Raw genomic sequence first — 15738 nt, forward strand, 5'->3', positions numbered from 1 at the left:
CTCGGCTGGTTGGCCGTAAACCACGATTCATAATTAAAACAAGTATTCAAAAGATGTTTTTAGTAATGTCGAAAAAAGAAAAATATATGTATATATTAAAATTATATAAAACAGGAATAATGAGGACACTTGTAGTGATAAACCATACGAAGTTTGTTTGAAAATTACATAGAAGTAGCGCTGTCATGAAAAAAAAAAATGTTATCATAAGCATGAATCGAGCTCACCAGGTGGTAAGCAATCCTGGACTGAACACGAATATATTTTCGTTTCACATAACCGTTTTGCTTGGGCTGGCTGAAGCACTCACAACTGCGTGCTGTTTTCACCACAAATCATATTTACTTAAAATAGGCTGAAAGTTAAGTTTTTCTGTTTAAAACAAGCTTAACCCCACAAACTGAGTAATAAATGGAATAAATTCAGCCGTATACTACTGAACATGTTCTCAATGTTGCTAAATTCAACTTACATAGGTAATTCATTTCATGAAAACAAGTTTTATGGATTTCATCACGAATTTTGGACTTCTAGCCCATAGATCCAGTCTCCAGAAACGCATCAATTGGCTTCCTTTACCGAACACCTCTCCCCCTACCCAGCCATTTTCCACTCACTCACACACATCATCGTCATCGGTTTTCAAACCAGTATCAAATTACTTCCCAAGAATGGGCACGCTCGTTCAACCACGGAATCGATACGTTTTTTTGTTGGTTGCTTTCTAGTTTTTCGCCGATTTGATATTTCTTACAAAGAAAATCGCCGGCAACGTTTTTTGTTGTCCAGCTTAACGCTTCAATGGGGTTGGGATTTCTTTGTTAGGCGGGAAGCTGCCGATGATTGGTGTGATGGGTGGGTTAAATGTTCTTATTTTCATCGAATGTACTTGGCTTATTATGAAATCAACCCAATAAAATGACCTCGATCAATAAGCCATTTGCATCAATAGCGTTGACAGATGACGGTTTGTCCAGACAGATGACGGGGCCCAGATAGCCGTAGCGGTAAACGTGCAGCTATTCAGCAAGACCAAGCTGAGGGTCGTGGGTTCGAAACCCACCGGTCGAGGATCTTCTCGGGTTGGAAATTTTCTCGACTTCCCAGGGCATTGAGTATCTTTGTACCTGCCACACGATACACGAATGCAAAAATGGTCATTGGCACAGCTGAGAAGCAGAGAAGCAGGCTCTGTCCCAGTGGGGACGTAATGCCAGAAAGAAGAAGATGACGGTTTGTGGGTTACTGAAGAACGGGTTTGATTTATTGCGATTGCCTTAAGGTTACTGAATTTTGTTCAGTTTTCCTCTATGCCTACACGTGCTTTTAGGGATATATTGCATTTTCCTCACCATTATCACAATATTTTTAATATTTTTTGTAACAGAAGGGTGCTTTGACAAAACTGACTTCTTGATGAAGTAACAGATTAAGTTAATATTTTGAACTATCCACCATCAACAAGAGTTTTTAATCTGACTTGTAAGATCAATTTATGTTTCTTACGGTATGCTACTATTGACCTCAAGGAATTGTCTTATAAATTATTGAACAATTATGAATTTTTTACATGGACTTTTCTCGGAGTTTTTTTTTGAAACATTCCCTCCAGACATAATTGAGAATAAAACTAAAAATTACCTGAATTTCATGAATCGTTCAAGCGTGGTGTCGAGCGAATTTGACTGATTTCCTCGATAAGACTTCGTGGCCTTCCATCTCACCGGACTTCAATCCCCTGGTTTTTTATGTATAGTCGTACATGCTGGCCAAGCAGATGCTCCTAGAAAAAGTTAATTTTACTTATTGAACATATTTTTATTGTGTATTCGAACTTAATGTACACTCTGTAGAATCATATTCGAACAAGAACATGTTGGGGCCGGATACTTCTGGTGTTCATTTCAGCCAAAAAATGTTGTAAGTTTTGTTTTTAAAATCAATGAATAACGTTTCTACAACAACAACTTCTGGCATATCGTTTTTCTCGTTAACAAGAATCGTACCCCGTCGGAATTGATTTTCCCAGAATCTTTAAATTATATTGTAATTGTGAATGTATTTTAGAAGCATAGAAAAAAATAAAAACGGTTAGAGCCATAACTTTTGACAATTTTGAATCACAATTCAACTACGCCATGAGGACATACATTAGTAGGCGAATAAAAATTGACACGTGCCAACTGATTATCCTCGTTGCAGCTGTGAATCTCGTACCAAGCCCGCATCTTGAGCACTAACTTTGTCATGATTATCTCAACGACTTACGTCGTTGTTCGAGAAGAATAAAGTTTATCGTGTAGGTGTAGCAACTTTTCCAAATTGAATGAAATCCATCTGAAATGCCCGGATGTGGTGCTTTGGAGAGGCTCTAGGGTGTTGGTAAACTTTTCCCTGTTTGTTTAAAGACAAAACTTTGATTGAATTGTAAACATGCTGAACGTATCATTTTGTTAGATTGTTAACTCAGTACATGTTACAAAAGATTGAGAAATTGACTTTATTTCACTTGTGGTTGAAGCAAATGAGAGGGTTAGAAGCAAAGGGGTGTTAGGACTCATTTTCTTCATTCCATTCAAAATGTATGGGAGCCAAAAAAGCAAGCCAATCTTTTACAATTTATGTAACTTTTTTGTATTGGACAGAATAATCACCTAACAATACCATTGGAAAGCTTGACAACTGTAGAATTTTATATTATATGTATGTTGATTAAACACCTACCAGTGGCGTAACCAAGAGGAGGACGTGGGTTGGACATTTTTTTATAAGAACTATCTAGAAGTATCGTAATCCGGGGCAACATTGATCAGCGGGGTAACATTGATCGCAATGACCCTCCTCGTAAAAAGTTCAAATCTACATTTATTGATGAAATATTTTCAATGCCTGAATGATGATTCTCTTACTCCTTTTCATGAGCTAATAAACATTAAAGTTTTTGCGAAAATTGAGTTGTGTTTATGCGTAAATTTTTCATATTTTCGAAACAATGATATTCATGTTTATGGATGAAACAATCAAAGAATCATGTCTCACATGGGTTCTGAAAACGATATGAGCAAAAGAAGTGCGATTGTTACTCAAAATAGCATCGCTGAAAATGATTCCGTTGTCAAAACTTTCATAAATATGTTCAGTTAAGCATAGTTTACAAATTACAATAAAGAATGCAGAATTTCCTTAGGAAATTGCCTACCTTTAGGCGTATTCAACAATTTCAAGTGCTTTTAATTTTGAAATAACTTAAAAAGTAAATGACTTGTAAGAGTTTGGCTTCCATATTCGGCTTTAGGGACTATGATTTTAGTAAGTAATTACATTTTAAATATTACCGATCGTTGTTTTCATGGGTGATCAATGTTACCCCATATCAGCTAAATAAAAAAATCACTTAAAACATTTTGTTAAACATACTTAAATTCTTCAGTAAACAAAATGCAGTATGTAGTCACGAGCGATGGGTACCAGTACTGGTTTTAAAAATATAAAACATGCAACATTTTCATTTTCAAATGATTGTTTTAAGAAATATCCAAAAAACTGATCAATGTTACCCCGGATTACGGTACTCAAACACCGGAGCAAGAAGTTGAACTAATCATAATGGTAAGTGATCCATTAGTTGTGGATGGTACTAAAGCTGCGGTAGTGCCATTTACATATCCGACTCCGCCAATCGACGTATTGGCTTATTGATACACGAAATAGCTGAAAACTTAGCTTCAAAATTGATGAAATACCACCAAAACTGATTAAACTTTTCTCACTTGTACCAATAGATACGGTAAAGTATTTCTATAATGGAGGATCCCATAAGAAACAACGGAAACCGCAACTATAGGAACACAAATTAAAATTTACCTGAACTAAAGAAACAGTGTACTTATAGTGGAGGTGTTATTTTTTACTAACATGCCGATAGTTACTGCGATCAATTTTCTCATAGGGAACGGACCTGGTGTCAGGGTTAGGAAAAATCTAGAAATTCACTCTACAGTAGCCAAGTTGAGCAAATCACAGTCAGAGAAGCCAGTGAATTTCACGCCCATCGCTGCTGTAGGCAAAACACCCAGTGCTAAGGGCAACCCAAAATTACAGTAGAAAAATGTTCTATTTCCCGCTGCATTTCTCGCATTTAGAGCCTTCAATGACACTTATGATTTAGAAAATTCATGCACCCAACATAGGCTACTTGATGAGATTCTCGTTTTTGAACTACTGTACTGGGAAGAGTCACGTGATTTTCGCGAAGCCTACAGAACACACGCCTCTCACGGCGAGGACCTGGGATCGAATCCAATCCCCGAGATAGTCAGTGACTTATTACGTAAAATGTTATAGTGACGATTTCTTTCGGAAGGGAACCAGAGCCGTTGGTCCCGAGATGAACTTGCCAAGGGCTCAAAATCTCGTTAATAAAGATAGAAAAAAAAAATAGAATTTTCTCATTAATAAATGGTCGTTACTAGGGCTGTGCAAATATAGATATGTATTATCAATAATATCGATATTATAGGGTCAAATTTATCTATGCGATATCTCTTGATCCGCTATTTTTCGATATCGATAATATCATTATTGGGCCTATAATCAGAACAATATCGTTGATTATAAGTCATAAATGAAACTGTTTCAGTTGAATTTTAGATATAGAATAGCATACTCAGGTAATGGACCCCGTAATCAAACAACTGATGTCAAAAAATAGTTGAAATTGTCGATTTTGCTTGCACTAATTGAAAATATATCGGATATCAGATTCAATATCGATAATTTGAAATCCAATTCATCGTCGATACCGATATTGAATCAATATAATATAGCCGATACCAATAAATACTGTTGATTCACAGCCCTAGTCGTTACTTCCCGTTACAACATTAATATGTACATTCATTGCACTTCTTGAATTTTGAAGGATTAAATGAAGTTGAAGCGTGTTTAGTATCTCCACTATTGGAACATTTACCTTATGTTGTTTTAGGTTATAATTTTCTAGTTTAAAGACCTTCAAAGAGTTTGAAGAAAATTGTATTTTTTCGCTTTTTTCCGATACATAAAGTAAAGTTCTTTTGAAGAGAAATTTCTCGAATAAACATGCAGATACCAATGTTTACTGTTCTAATAGCTGATTGATGCTTAATTCGATGCTCTGAAAAATCTTGTAGTCGCCTCAGCATTTAGCTAAATTTTATGAGCTCTAGGTAGCATGTGAATTTCCGTGTTAGCAATTCTTTAGTTGTTTTTAATTTTTACAATGAGGATGAGGAGAGATCGTGGTTCCGTTGCTAAGCGGGAAAATCATAAATATTCGTTTACAATCTGACTATATGTCCAATGTTTACAATGCTAATGATAGTCGCAATGCTGTTTACTGAGATTTGCGCTGAAAGATCATTCTGTTCGATGAAAAAATTGAATCCGTAGGGGAATTTACGTATTCTTGGCAGTCTAAGCCAATGTCGCGCTTCTTTTGTGATTTTCTCAGACAACAGCAGACAAATTACGTGTGTGTATGTTCACATTTATGCACTACTCAATCCTCTATCGATTGACACCGACAGACTTGCTAAATGCTTTATTGAAACGATTTTATATCGCTTCGAACATTCTCCTGTCAGTGTGACTATTATCGGTAGCCTCATTCTCTTCGGCAGCTTTTTTTTTCTTTTTTTTTATTTCTTTATTAGTATCATTCCAAACATTACATTCATTATTTCTTATATCTAGGTGTTCTGTATTATTAGGCAACACTATCATCCTAATTTGGTAAAACAAATCTTAGATTTTATTAACATTTTGTTAACAACATATTACATTTCATTTGCCGTAGCAGTTCAGATATTTTACAGGTGAGTTGATTTCACCTGCTTATAAGAGAAAAATAATCTCTCTTCGGCAGTTTTCCCATAAGAACTGCTGGCTAATCTGTTCGGGAGTTCCAAATCAGTCGCATTTTGTGGCGTGTTTATTTGAATTGATGACGTCTCTGGCAAAATAAGTTCAATCTCGGAAATCTCGACAGCGGGAAGCTAACAGAACAAAGAATCGTCTGAATGTTTTCATTGCTGACAGAAACTGCGTATTTGGCGTTTGAAATGTGGTTGCCGATAATAGTCGAATGGTGCCGAAGCCGTAAATAACCCTATGTAAAGAACAGAACAGACGAAAGAGATTGAACGCTATCACTCTTTGTATGTGCGTGCGTGTATCTTGTTTTCGTTTGAATGTTCTTTCGATAGAAAACTGTTATGCATTTCTGTTTACGCCAGCAAAACCAAGTGGGCCAGGAATTCGAACGAATAGGATTCGATCAAAGGCTGGATCCGCTGTAAACAAGAATGAAAGTGATGGTGTTACATTTGTGCTTTAATGTTAATCTAGCAATATTTTGAATGTTTCTGTTTGAAATTTTTTACACCCGTTTTGCTTTCCCAAAAGCACATTATCTTCATATATGTTAACCTCTACAGTACTGGGTGCTAACATCAAAGTTTCAAAATTATCTATGTCCACCGTCGTTTGATCTATTCTGATGAAATCTTCAGGAAAAATTATAAATGAGTTGTATTTTTGATTCATGCATTTAAAATATCGAATCTAGTGTATATGGACAAGAAAATAATGAGAAAATACAAGTTATTTTATCGAAAGCTCAAAAAAATTAAAAGAAATATTGAATTACTAGACAAAATGTGTTACCTTTTTCAGTTTGAAGACTACTGTTGTCATTTTGGGAACCGAATAAAGGTTCCGATATGGTTTTTAGAATATCATGCAACAATATCTTTCGACGGCTCAAAACTCATGATTTTGCTCATGAATATACCGTGATGCATCAATACCCGGACATTTAAGCAAGACCAAATGTTCAAACACTCTTGTCACTAAGTTTTGTTTACATAACATCTTGGGAGTAATGATGAATTTCATGGTAAAAACTACTATAATGCAATGAAATTCGGTTTAACAATGTAGTATGTCTTGTCCTTAAATCCGGACATCTGAAGCAAGCTTCGGCTTTAAATCAGGACACTACTGAATCAAAACCCGGACAGCAGCATTATGGCATTGAAAACTCGTGAATCAATTCATGAAAATTGTCTAAACTCAATTGAATACAACAGTCGTACGAATTTCTACCATGCATGGGCTCCAGAGTATTTTACAGAGCTGCTTGTAAACGAATTATTGTCATAATTAACTCTCATGCAACTGACAACATTCTTTTGAGGATGGCGTGTTCAAGCTGCAACCACGAAGTTACATTTACATAGTTTATTTTGGCATTATACAGCATTCTAATAGTTCATAACACTTTAAATAACTATTTTTCGCGTTTCCACATGAGGACATTTAACCAAAATTCACACACGCGTGTAGAAAACAGGGTTTTAGTAAGATGTCCGGATTTGACGTCACTTGCACATAATTCCGGAAAGCAGTTTTTAACGCCAATTAATGTATATTCACACAATATTTTACGGCAGTTGTGTTGTCCGATTGTTTAACCATCACTTAGTTAATTTTTATGATGAAGAAGTTGCCAAAAATATAGTTTAAACTAATTATAATCAATAACAAGTTATGGCACTTTCGAGTGAGTGATAAACACTTGAACTTGCACTGAATGAAAATGATGTTCAACAGGAGGAACATTTTTGTATTTATTTTTATTATATATTTAGCAGTGGTAACTAGATTATAAACGATAGTGAATAATCAGCATTATTATTAGTTGAAATTATGAGTAATCCCACACAGTTTAATATTCAATCATAAATTTAATTAATGAATAATAAACGAGTGTCCGGATATTGGTACCGTCCGGATTTTGATTCACCACGGTATGACATGTCTATTGTGAAGGGGTTCTGACCATTTTTGAATACTTGGTGACAGCTTCCGGGCGGGCACTAAATGGCCACTTTTGGAACCTCGTTTGGCATAACATTGTTTGGCATAAGGCTGTTTGGAATAAAGTCGTTTGGCATAATAGTCGTCAGACATAATGAATGATTTAGAATGAATATCGGCTTTTTCAAGTATCTACTAAGCTTCTACTTTTTTTTACAGAAGAGCCCATTGCAAAAATTTTTGGTATGTACTCAACAAGCGTGGTGTTCGTTCAGAAATTTGTCAAGCTATGGATGTCAAAAATAGTTGTGACAAAACTTTTGACGGGTCTGGTGAAAGATCCTTTCAGAATAATAATTTTCTTTACATCCCAGAACATAGAAAATCTTTAACTTGTTGTAAATTAGCAAAGAAAGATAACACTGCGAAACACGTTTTTGGAGATCATGTGTTTGTAAAAAATATATATTTAAATAAAGTTGGTTTTAAAGTAATGATCATTCTTACAGCCCAGCTTACAAGAATAAATAAATAAGCAACACATAAAAATTTTTAACATATAGCTTTACTAAATTTTATCTTAAAACAGTATAAATATAGAGAATAGCGTATTTTAAAAGGCAAAATTTAAGGTTAAAAGAATAGATGATTGAACGCCAAAAATCAAGGACGAAAATATTCAATCAATCCTCTCCTAAATTGACGCATGCTGGGTGGAATCTTCGTTGATTTGTATTTGTTTTTATCCTCACCTTGACAACACAACAAATATTGGCGAAACACTTGCTGAAGATTTTCAGTTTCCTTTTAACCTGCTGATATTTGTGATAGTCGGAAACAAAATAGTAGTTTACGGAACAAGTTGCAGAATGATGATTTTTACAGCACGAGTCGTGAATTTATCCTACGAGGCTTGGCGAGTAGGATAATTAGGACGAGTGCTGTAAAAATCGAGTTCTGCAACGAGTTACGTACGACATTTTTTGCAATTTCGTAGAAGACCACTTGAGGGTATCAGAAATTATATCGGAATGCATTCACCATTATTTTACAATTTCTGAAATATTGTTGTGTAATGATTCATTAAGCAACTCAAAACAGTTGCGTAATTAGAAAGCGTTGCGTAATGAATCATTACAGCACTGGTTTTAATTGCGTAATGACTATTACAGCACTGCATACTTCAATGCAGGAAACTGGGTCGTTTCATGACAGATTGGCGTGAGGAAAAACAGCCTATTACGATGAGAATTTGCGAAAAATTATTTCCATTCGAACCAGCTCGTCTTACATTTCGTAAATTACATTTTACATTCCGCATCGGGAAGTTATAATTTTTGCACGAAGCACACTAAAGACGCGTCAATATCATCGATTCCATGCATCGAATCCATTACCAGTATAGCAGCAAATTTTTTAATATGAACCTCATTGATAATCAATTTTCTAAACCTGACACTTTCCTGGTTCTGATAATTTAAAACACTAACGACATTCGGGCATCGTTGTTTGTTTTCTTCATGTATTTTTGTGCCATCTTCATTGGTACAATCAGGTCCGTCCCACTCGGGCTCAGATTGGGTACCACTTCTAGTACTGCATTTGGTCCCTCGGTAGTACTAAAGGTACCCACGTTTGACAGATCGCAGTACACTTTTCCCGGCATTCTAGATTACCTTATGAGCCATAAAATTTTGGGCAACTGCAAGGGATATGGAGGTTTTCAATTTGTCTTTGGTACAATCATATTGGTGGTGGTGCGATTACTTTGATGGTGGCATAAATGTTAGTGAATTGAGTATATGGAGCATGTTTTTTTCGTCCCTGCCAAAAAATATTGTGGTATAATAAGAAGAAAGGACATCAAAAATGGCATTCAGAATCATCGGAGTAAGTGCTGTCATCGATTTCTTTCGCTGATAACTTGAGCAGATCAATGTTATCGATTGTCGGCTTTCAGCGGAACCAAAAATATTCAAATATAGCCTTAAAGAATAGCCTATGTAGGAGAACTTTATTTCAATTTTTAATCATCAGTTTTTATACCTATAATTATGGTTACATTATGTTTAGAAAGAACATCTAATGTTTGAAAGAAGGGTCATTTTGTGGTAAATAAATCAAAATCTTCAGTGCAAAAAATATTGACAATAGCGCAACTCAAAATAAGATTTAGTAATTGAAAGGAAGGTAATTTCAGGATAAATAATTAAAGACTATTGGCAATAACTTTACTGATATGCTTTAGTTTATTCAAGAGCATTTGATTGTTGAATAAAGTGTCATTTTTGTATCAAGGAAGAGTCAGAGGGATTCAATAGAAGCGTAAAAATGATGGTCATTTAAAAAAAAGTCTTAATTTCAGACCCATTATGCCAAACGACTATTACGCCAAACGGCCATTATGCCAAACAACCATTATGCCAAACGGCCTCATGCCAAATTACCTACCACCAACCTGACTGCAGGACTGACAAGTTTCAATATCAGGGCCCAAATTTCAAGCGAAACTAAACGACTGCGGCATTCGCATTCAGTTCCACGGTATGAGCTATGGCTTTTGAAAGTGAGCATTGAAGAGTGAGTGAAAGTTCTTTTTTAAACCGTAGTAATTCTCTCATTTACAGAAAACTGAGAGGAAATTTAGAACTTTCAAACTTCACCAGTGAGTAAGCACACTGGTTTACTTCTCTCCCGCTCTTACGAATGAAAGGCAAACAATCAGATAGAACGTGAAAAACTTAAAAAAATGAAAATAAAAATTCACTATCACAAAAGTGGTGCCAAAATTTTTCAGCTATGCCTGAGAGAATTATTTGCATATTAACCATTTTTTGCGTTTGTATGCAAAAATCTCCTAAAGAAAACAGGTGACACGTTCTGCCAAGTTTTGGGACACTTGGTCGAATGACATTTGGCCGAAAATACATTTAGTCGAAGGGACATTTTGTCTAATCGAAATTTGGGCGAAAGCCTATTGTAGAATGGTTAACTGAAAAATCATTATAGAATAAAGACATATTGCCGAAATGCAACTTTTTCACAATGGAGTGCAACTTTGCAATTGCACTATATAACATTTTATCAAAAGTATATTGTATGTACACAAGCACAATTTTCCCAATTTGTGGGAAATGTGCCTCTGAAATTATGCAAATATATATACATACAAATATGTAAATGACAAGTTTGGCGAAGAAAGCTCTCGATTTATAGCTGGAATGATGGAAGTGCTTATTGAAGAATAAGCCAAGAAGCAAGATGTGTCATAGTTGGGACGTAATGCCATGAAGATAGAAAACAATAAATCTCTCCCAACTAAATGTTTTAGCAGAATTATTTAAGCGAAGAATGATTTAATAGAATTTTTTCTGATAAAATTTATAACAAGTGTACACTAGAGTGATGCAAATTTCGAAATTTTTGCTCCCCTATGCTTAAACGATTTAAATTATGGTAAAAAGCATCCTTCCAAAATTTGAAATGATTTGGAAGAAATTTGACTGTGCACACGCCATTTGAAGTTTATATGGAAATTACTATGGAAAACGCCAACCATTTGTGTTCAGCCCTCTATATCTTCGTCAATAAGTTGTATGGAAAAGTGAACACACTCTTCTCATGTGAAAATCTTCCAGCTACAACTTTGCCGAAGACCACTTTTTGATTGAACGTCAGGAAAAATTGTTATTCATCATCTTGAAGTGGGTTTGCCATCAGTAAGCTTCACCAACTATTCGGCAGGCAACAGTGGTGCTCCTGGCGGGAAGAATAGATCAAAGTAATCCAGGCTACTATGTTCTACAGCAAAAAAACAGTGTTGCTCTGAAAGTAATTGAATGATCATCTCGGCATGGTTTAGACTTTGGAATCAAGAATAACAAATTATCCTTACGTCCCAACAAAATTTGGTCTTCTGCAAAGTTGTAGCTGGGAAGATTTTACATAGGAAGAGTGTATTCGCTTTACCATATATTATTATGGCGAGCAGATACAGGACTGAACACAAAAGGTTTAGCTTTTCCATAGTAATTTCCATACGAACTTCAAATGGCGTGTGCACAACCAAATTTCTTCCAAATCACTTCAAATTTTTGGAGAATGATTTTCATCATAATTGACACCGTTTAAGCATAGGGGAGCAAAAGCTTCAAAATTTGCATCAGTCTAGTGTACACAGTTCTATCCGGATAATTACTGTCTAAAAAACAAAACAATTCAACCATCTGGGCCACCCACTTTACTTAGACATTTTTGGCCCAAAACCATTCGCCACAGTACGGATTCCGCACCTTAATTGGTTTCCTTAATTGCTCTTCCTATATTGATTGTAATTATTGTGGCACGGCCCAGAACTTGACCTCCCCAACGACTACTGCAAATTCGGCTCCGACTGCTCCCCGATCAGAAATGTACAGCATATTAATATCGTCAATTTTAATTCCTCACAATGTTTGTTTTATTTTGCTATTTTCCTTTTGAGTGATGTTAAAACGTCACATCAATTTAACTATAAAAACACTAAAACAGTTATAACTACATATATGTGTGTTTGCAATTTTATGTGAAAACCCAATCTGTTATATTTTTTGAGAAGTCATGTAGTGCATTATGACATTTTTTATGATTGATCAGTGACACTTAGATGATTATATTTAATTTCGTTTAAATTTGATACAGCATCTTTCGAGTCAAAATCTGTAATAATTTTAATATCAGTCGAATGATTTTATCTTATTTTTTTGTGGTTTTGAAATCTAATAAGTAAATTTTAAAACACACTCTGTCATAGAATACTTTAAAGTAAATATTTCAACTTGTTCTCTTCTTTAACACTATTTCTCGGGTAGCTATCGCCATAACGTTCACATATTCATTTGCAGTAATCCTCAGTCACCATATGCCGCAAACCCCCCAATCAACTTACCGTGAGACACTAAAATCCCCACAGCTCGTATGGACACCAAGTCACGTTCTGTGGATTAAGTTGGTCCCGCCTATGAGCCGCAAGGAAGCCACTTTAAGGGGGGGGAGGTGGTCGTTGACTGCTAAAATAAATAGGCCATTATTGTTTTTCCATTTGCTTTATGGTGAAATCAGCTTCAGGGCTATGGAATAAAAATGAAACTGCAGCGGCAATTGACGTCATTGGCGTTATTAATATAGCTCAAAGTAATGTGACATTTTTCTGTTGAGCCCATTTTGAAGTCATTGCAGGGCTGATGGCGAGTCACTTTTTAGTGACTTGGTCACTTATTTTTTAAGCCAGTCGCTAGAAAATCTCATTTTGAAGCTTTATTTGAAGAATCACATGAAAATCCAAATTTTATCTACACTTTATTTTTTTTTTTTTGAAATGGCAGTATTGTTAAGTCGTGCTCATACCTTGTGGGACATCCTTTCAATTAATTATTTTTCATATACATCAAAATCAAAATCATACAAATTTTTAAAATTATTTGGATCGTAAGTTTAAGCCAGAACAATAATCTCTGTAAAATTTCCATGATTTATGATCGTAATATTCAAAAAAGAAAAATTGACTGATAGGGAAAGTGTACCAGTTATGGCCATAGTGGTTCCCTATTTGGACATATGTGAAATTTTGATAACTATCACATTTTTAATCTTTTTGAATGCTCTGGCATGAAGATACATCTTAAATCTTACTACTACAATACTCAAAACCTTTCAAAGTGTGAAGACATTCAAGTAATCGTATGGTGAAATAGGGAACCACTATGTCCATAAATGGTACACTTACCCTACATATAAAGTTATAAAATTGAACTCAGTAATAACAGAATTGATTGTCACTATTTAAACGAAACACAAATTTTAGTTCTCATTTTTGTTATGTTGGCTGTCAATTCAGCCAAGATGATAACAAAACCAGTAATCAAATGATGATAACCTGGCAACTAGATTTCTTATCATTTTGTTATTCAACTTTGCTATTTTCTCAAATCTGGTCCTTATAACTATTTTTAGCACAATCTGTCGCTATCAGCCCTGTAATTGTTTTTCCTCTGCTCTTTTCTCCATCTCACGTCTAGGATTGCACCGATGAAAACTGCCGCGTCACACAGCACTAGGGGTGTGATTAACTAATTGATCCACAGAATCGACGACGGGGCTCAGAGCGGGGAGGCCACATTCATTGACGCCTTTGACAGTCATCGTCTTCATATCACTCACAAGCCCCCACCCCTCCTCCGCCTTATCCCGGCCAGCATCGAGGGGTTCTCTTCGCCCGGTCCCACATAGCCCGCATCCCAGCAGCTATGTACGGACTGCTGCTCGAGAATCTTTCCGAATATGTGAAAAGCGTTTACGGTGAGGAAAAGTGGGATGACATCCGCCGACAGACCGGCATCTCATCGCCTTCGTTCAGCGTGCATGATGACTACGATGAAAATCTGCTCAACCAGTTGGCGGCGAAGGCGCAAGAAGTAAGTTGAAAGTAGTTTTTTTTCGCAAGTTTTGGAAGATAGTTATTTTTACGACCATTTTTACGGTCATAATTCGAATAACGACATTTTTATCTTCCACGTGTGGATCGTTTGTTATTGAGGTGTTAAACTGTTAGCATAGTTGAACGAACAAAAATTCAACAAGATTGAAGTGATACTGTTATTGTTAGGATTCATTCTTCAATGTTTTGATTGAAACTTGTTAAAAGTGTTAAAAAGTTTTGAATATGTTTGGGTATTCCTGCCTTGAAGCTCAGAACACCCGTAAAGGTCTTTTTTTATGTGTATAATGTTCATTGAATGTTCTGAGTTATTCAAGACATTCCCGCAAGTGATCTCTCGCTAACACCGTAATGTTTTTTTTACTCAAAAACTCAGGATATGTAGCAGAGTAAGGATCAAGAAATAACGTTTCCAAAAAAAAAATCAATGTTTTCTAAGTGGGTTGAAATACATTTCAATCATGACAACGATAGAAAAATCACTTTTATGTATTTTTTAACAAAATATGAATGGTTTGTCACTATAAGTGTCGAGAAAAACTCTTTCTATTGTTTAAAAAGTATTCAAATACACATACATTATCTTTTATCCAACATGTTTCATTACAGAAATCGTTTTGAATGGTTCGACACTGAAAGTGTAGACTAACTTAAGGAACACGTTGTCTGTAGTGACTTATAGGTGACTATTTGAACTATGGCTGCATGGATCACATCACTTACCAAGGTGAATCTTGATTATGTAGCTTTTGAACCCTCCTCACTAACAAATTTCTCCCTGTGACAACCATGTAGATGCAGAGGTGATCCCGGTCACTAGTAACAATGGATGTCACACTCATAATCCCACCTTTCCCGGGCATGGCCGGCGCCGTTATTGACTTTATAATGTTTGGAGTTCTCGAAAGTGTATTTTGAAGATGGAAAGCTATTCCCAAGCTACATCTGTTGGTTCCTTGTGCAACTTCGATTATTCTGGTCAATTACGGAGTTGCAACTACGAATTGTATGGTCATGAATGCTTATGATTATGCTTATTTCCAAGGATTCATGCATTTTGATTTCAGAAATATGTAGCCCAATAATTTATCAGAATTTTCAGAGGATTCAAATAAAATGCTTAAAGGTTTTCAAGGTTTTCTGAAGTTTGAGAATTGTTCTTAGATATGCCCAATATTTTTTATAGGATCTTCAGGGGTTTCATCGATCTTGTCGTTTTGTTCTCGTCATTGACCAGTGCCAATCCCATCCAGTGCTGTGGTGGTCACAGCTTCATGATTCTACTCAACTGCTAGTCTAGCTGCTGGCGGAAATCTATAACAAAAGGTCGAAAGACAAATTTTCAATTATCTTATTTTGTAAGAATTATTATATGTGAGTCGCCATATATTGTACTTCCTAAA

The 15738-nt window shown here is 35.6% G+C and overlaps 1 protein-coding gene across 1 annotated transcript in view; it reads left to right on the forward strand.

Moving 5' to 3' along the window:
* Nucleotides 1-15738, forward strand: part of LOC5577693 (soluble guanylate cyclase 88E) — a 171996-nt gene that overhangs the window by 125615 nt on the left and 30643 nt on the right. The window contains exon 3 of the mRNA XM_021851987.1: nucleotides 13917-14312. Coding sequence (XP_021707679.1) covers nucleotides 14145-14312 — 168 coding nt within the window. The 5' untranslated portion in view covers nucleotides 13917-14144. The remainder of the gene's footprint in view (nucleotides 1-13916; nucleotides 14313-15738) is intronic.

This window comes from Aedes aegypti, chromosome 3 (assembly GCF_002204515.2).
Source record: "Aedes aegypti strain LVP_AGWG chromosome 3, AaegL5.0 Primary Assembly, whole genome shotgun sequence".
Classification (NCBI taxonomy): Eukaryota; Metazoa; Arthropoda; class Insecta; order Diptera; family Culicidae; genus Aedes; species Aedes aegypti.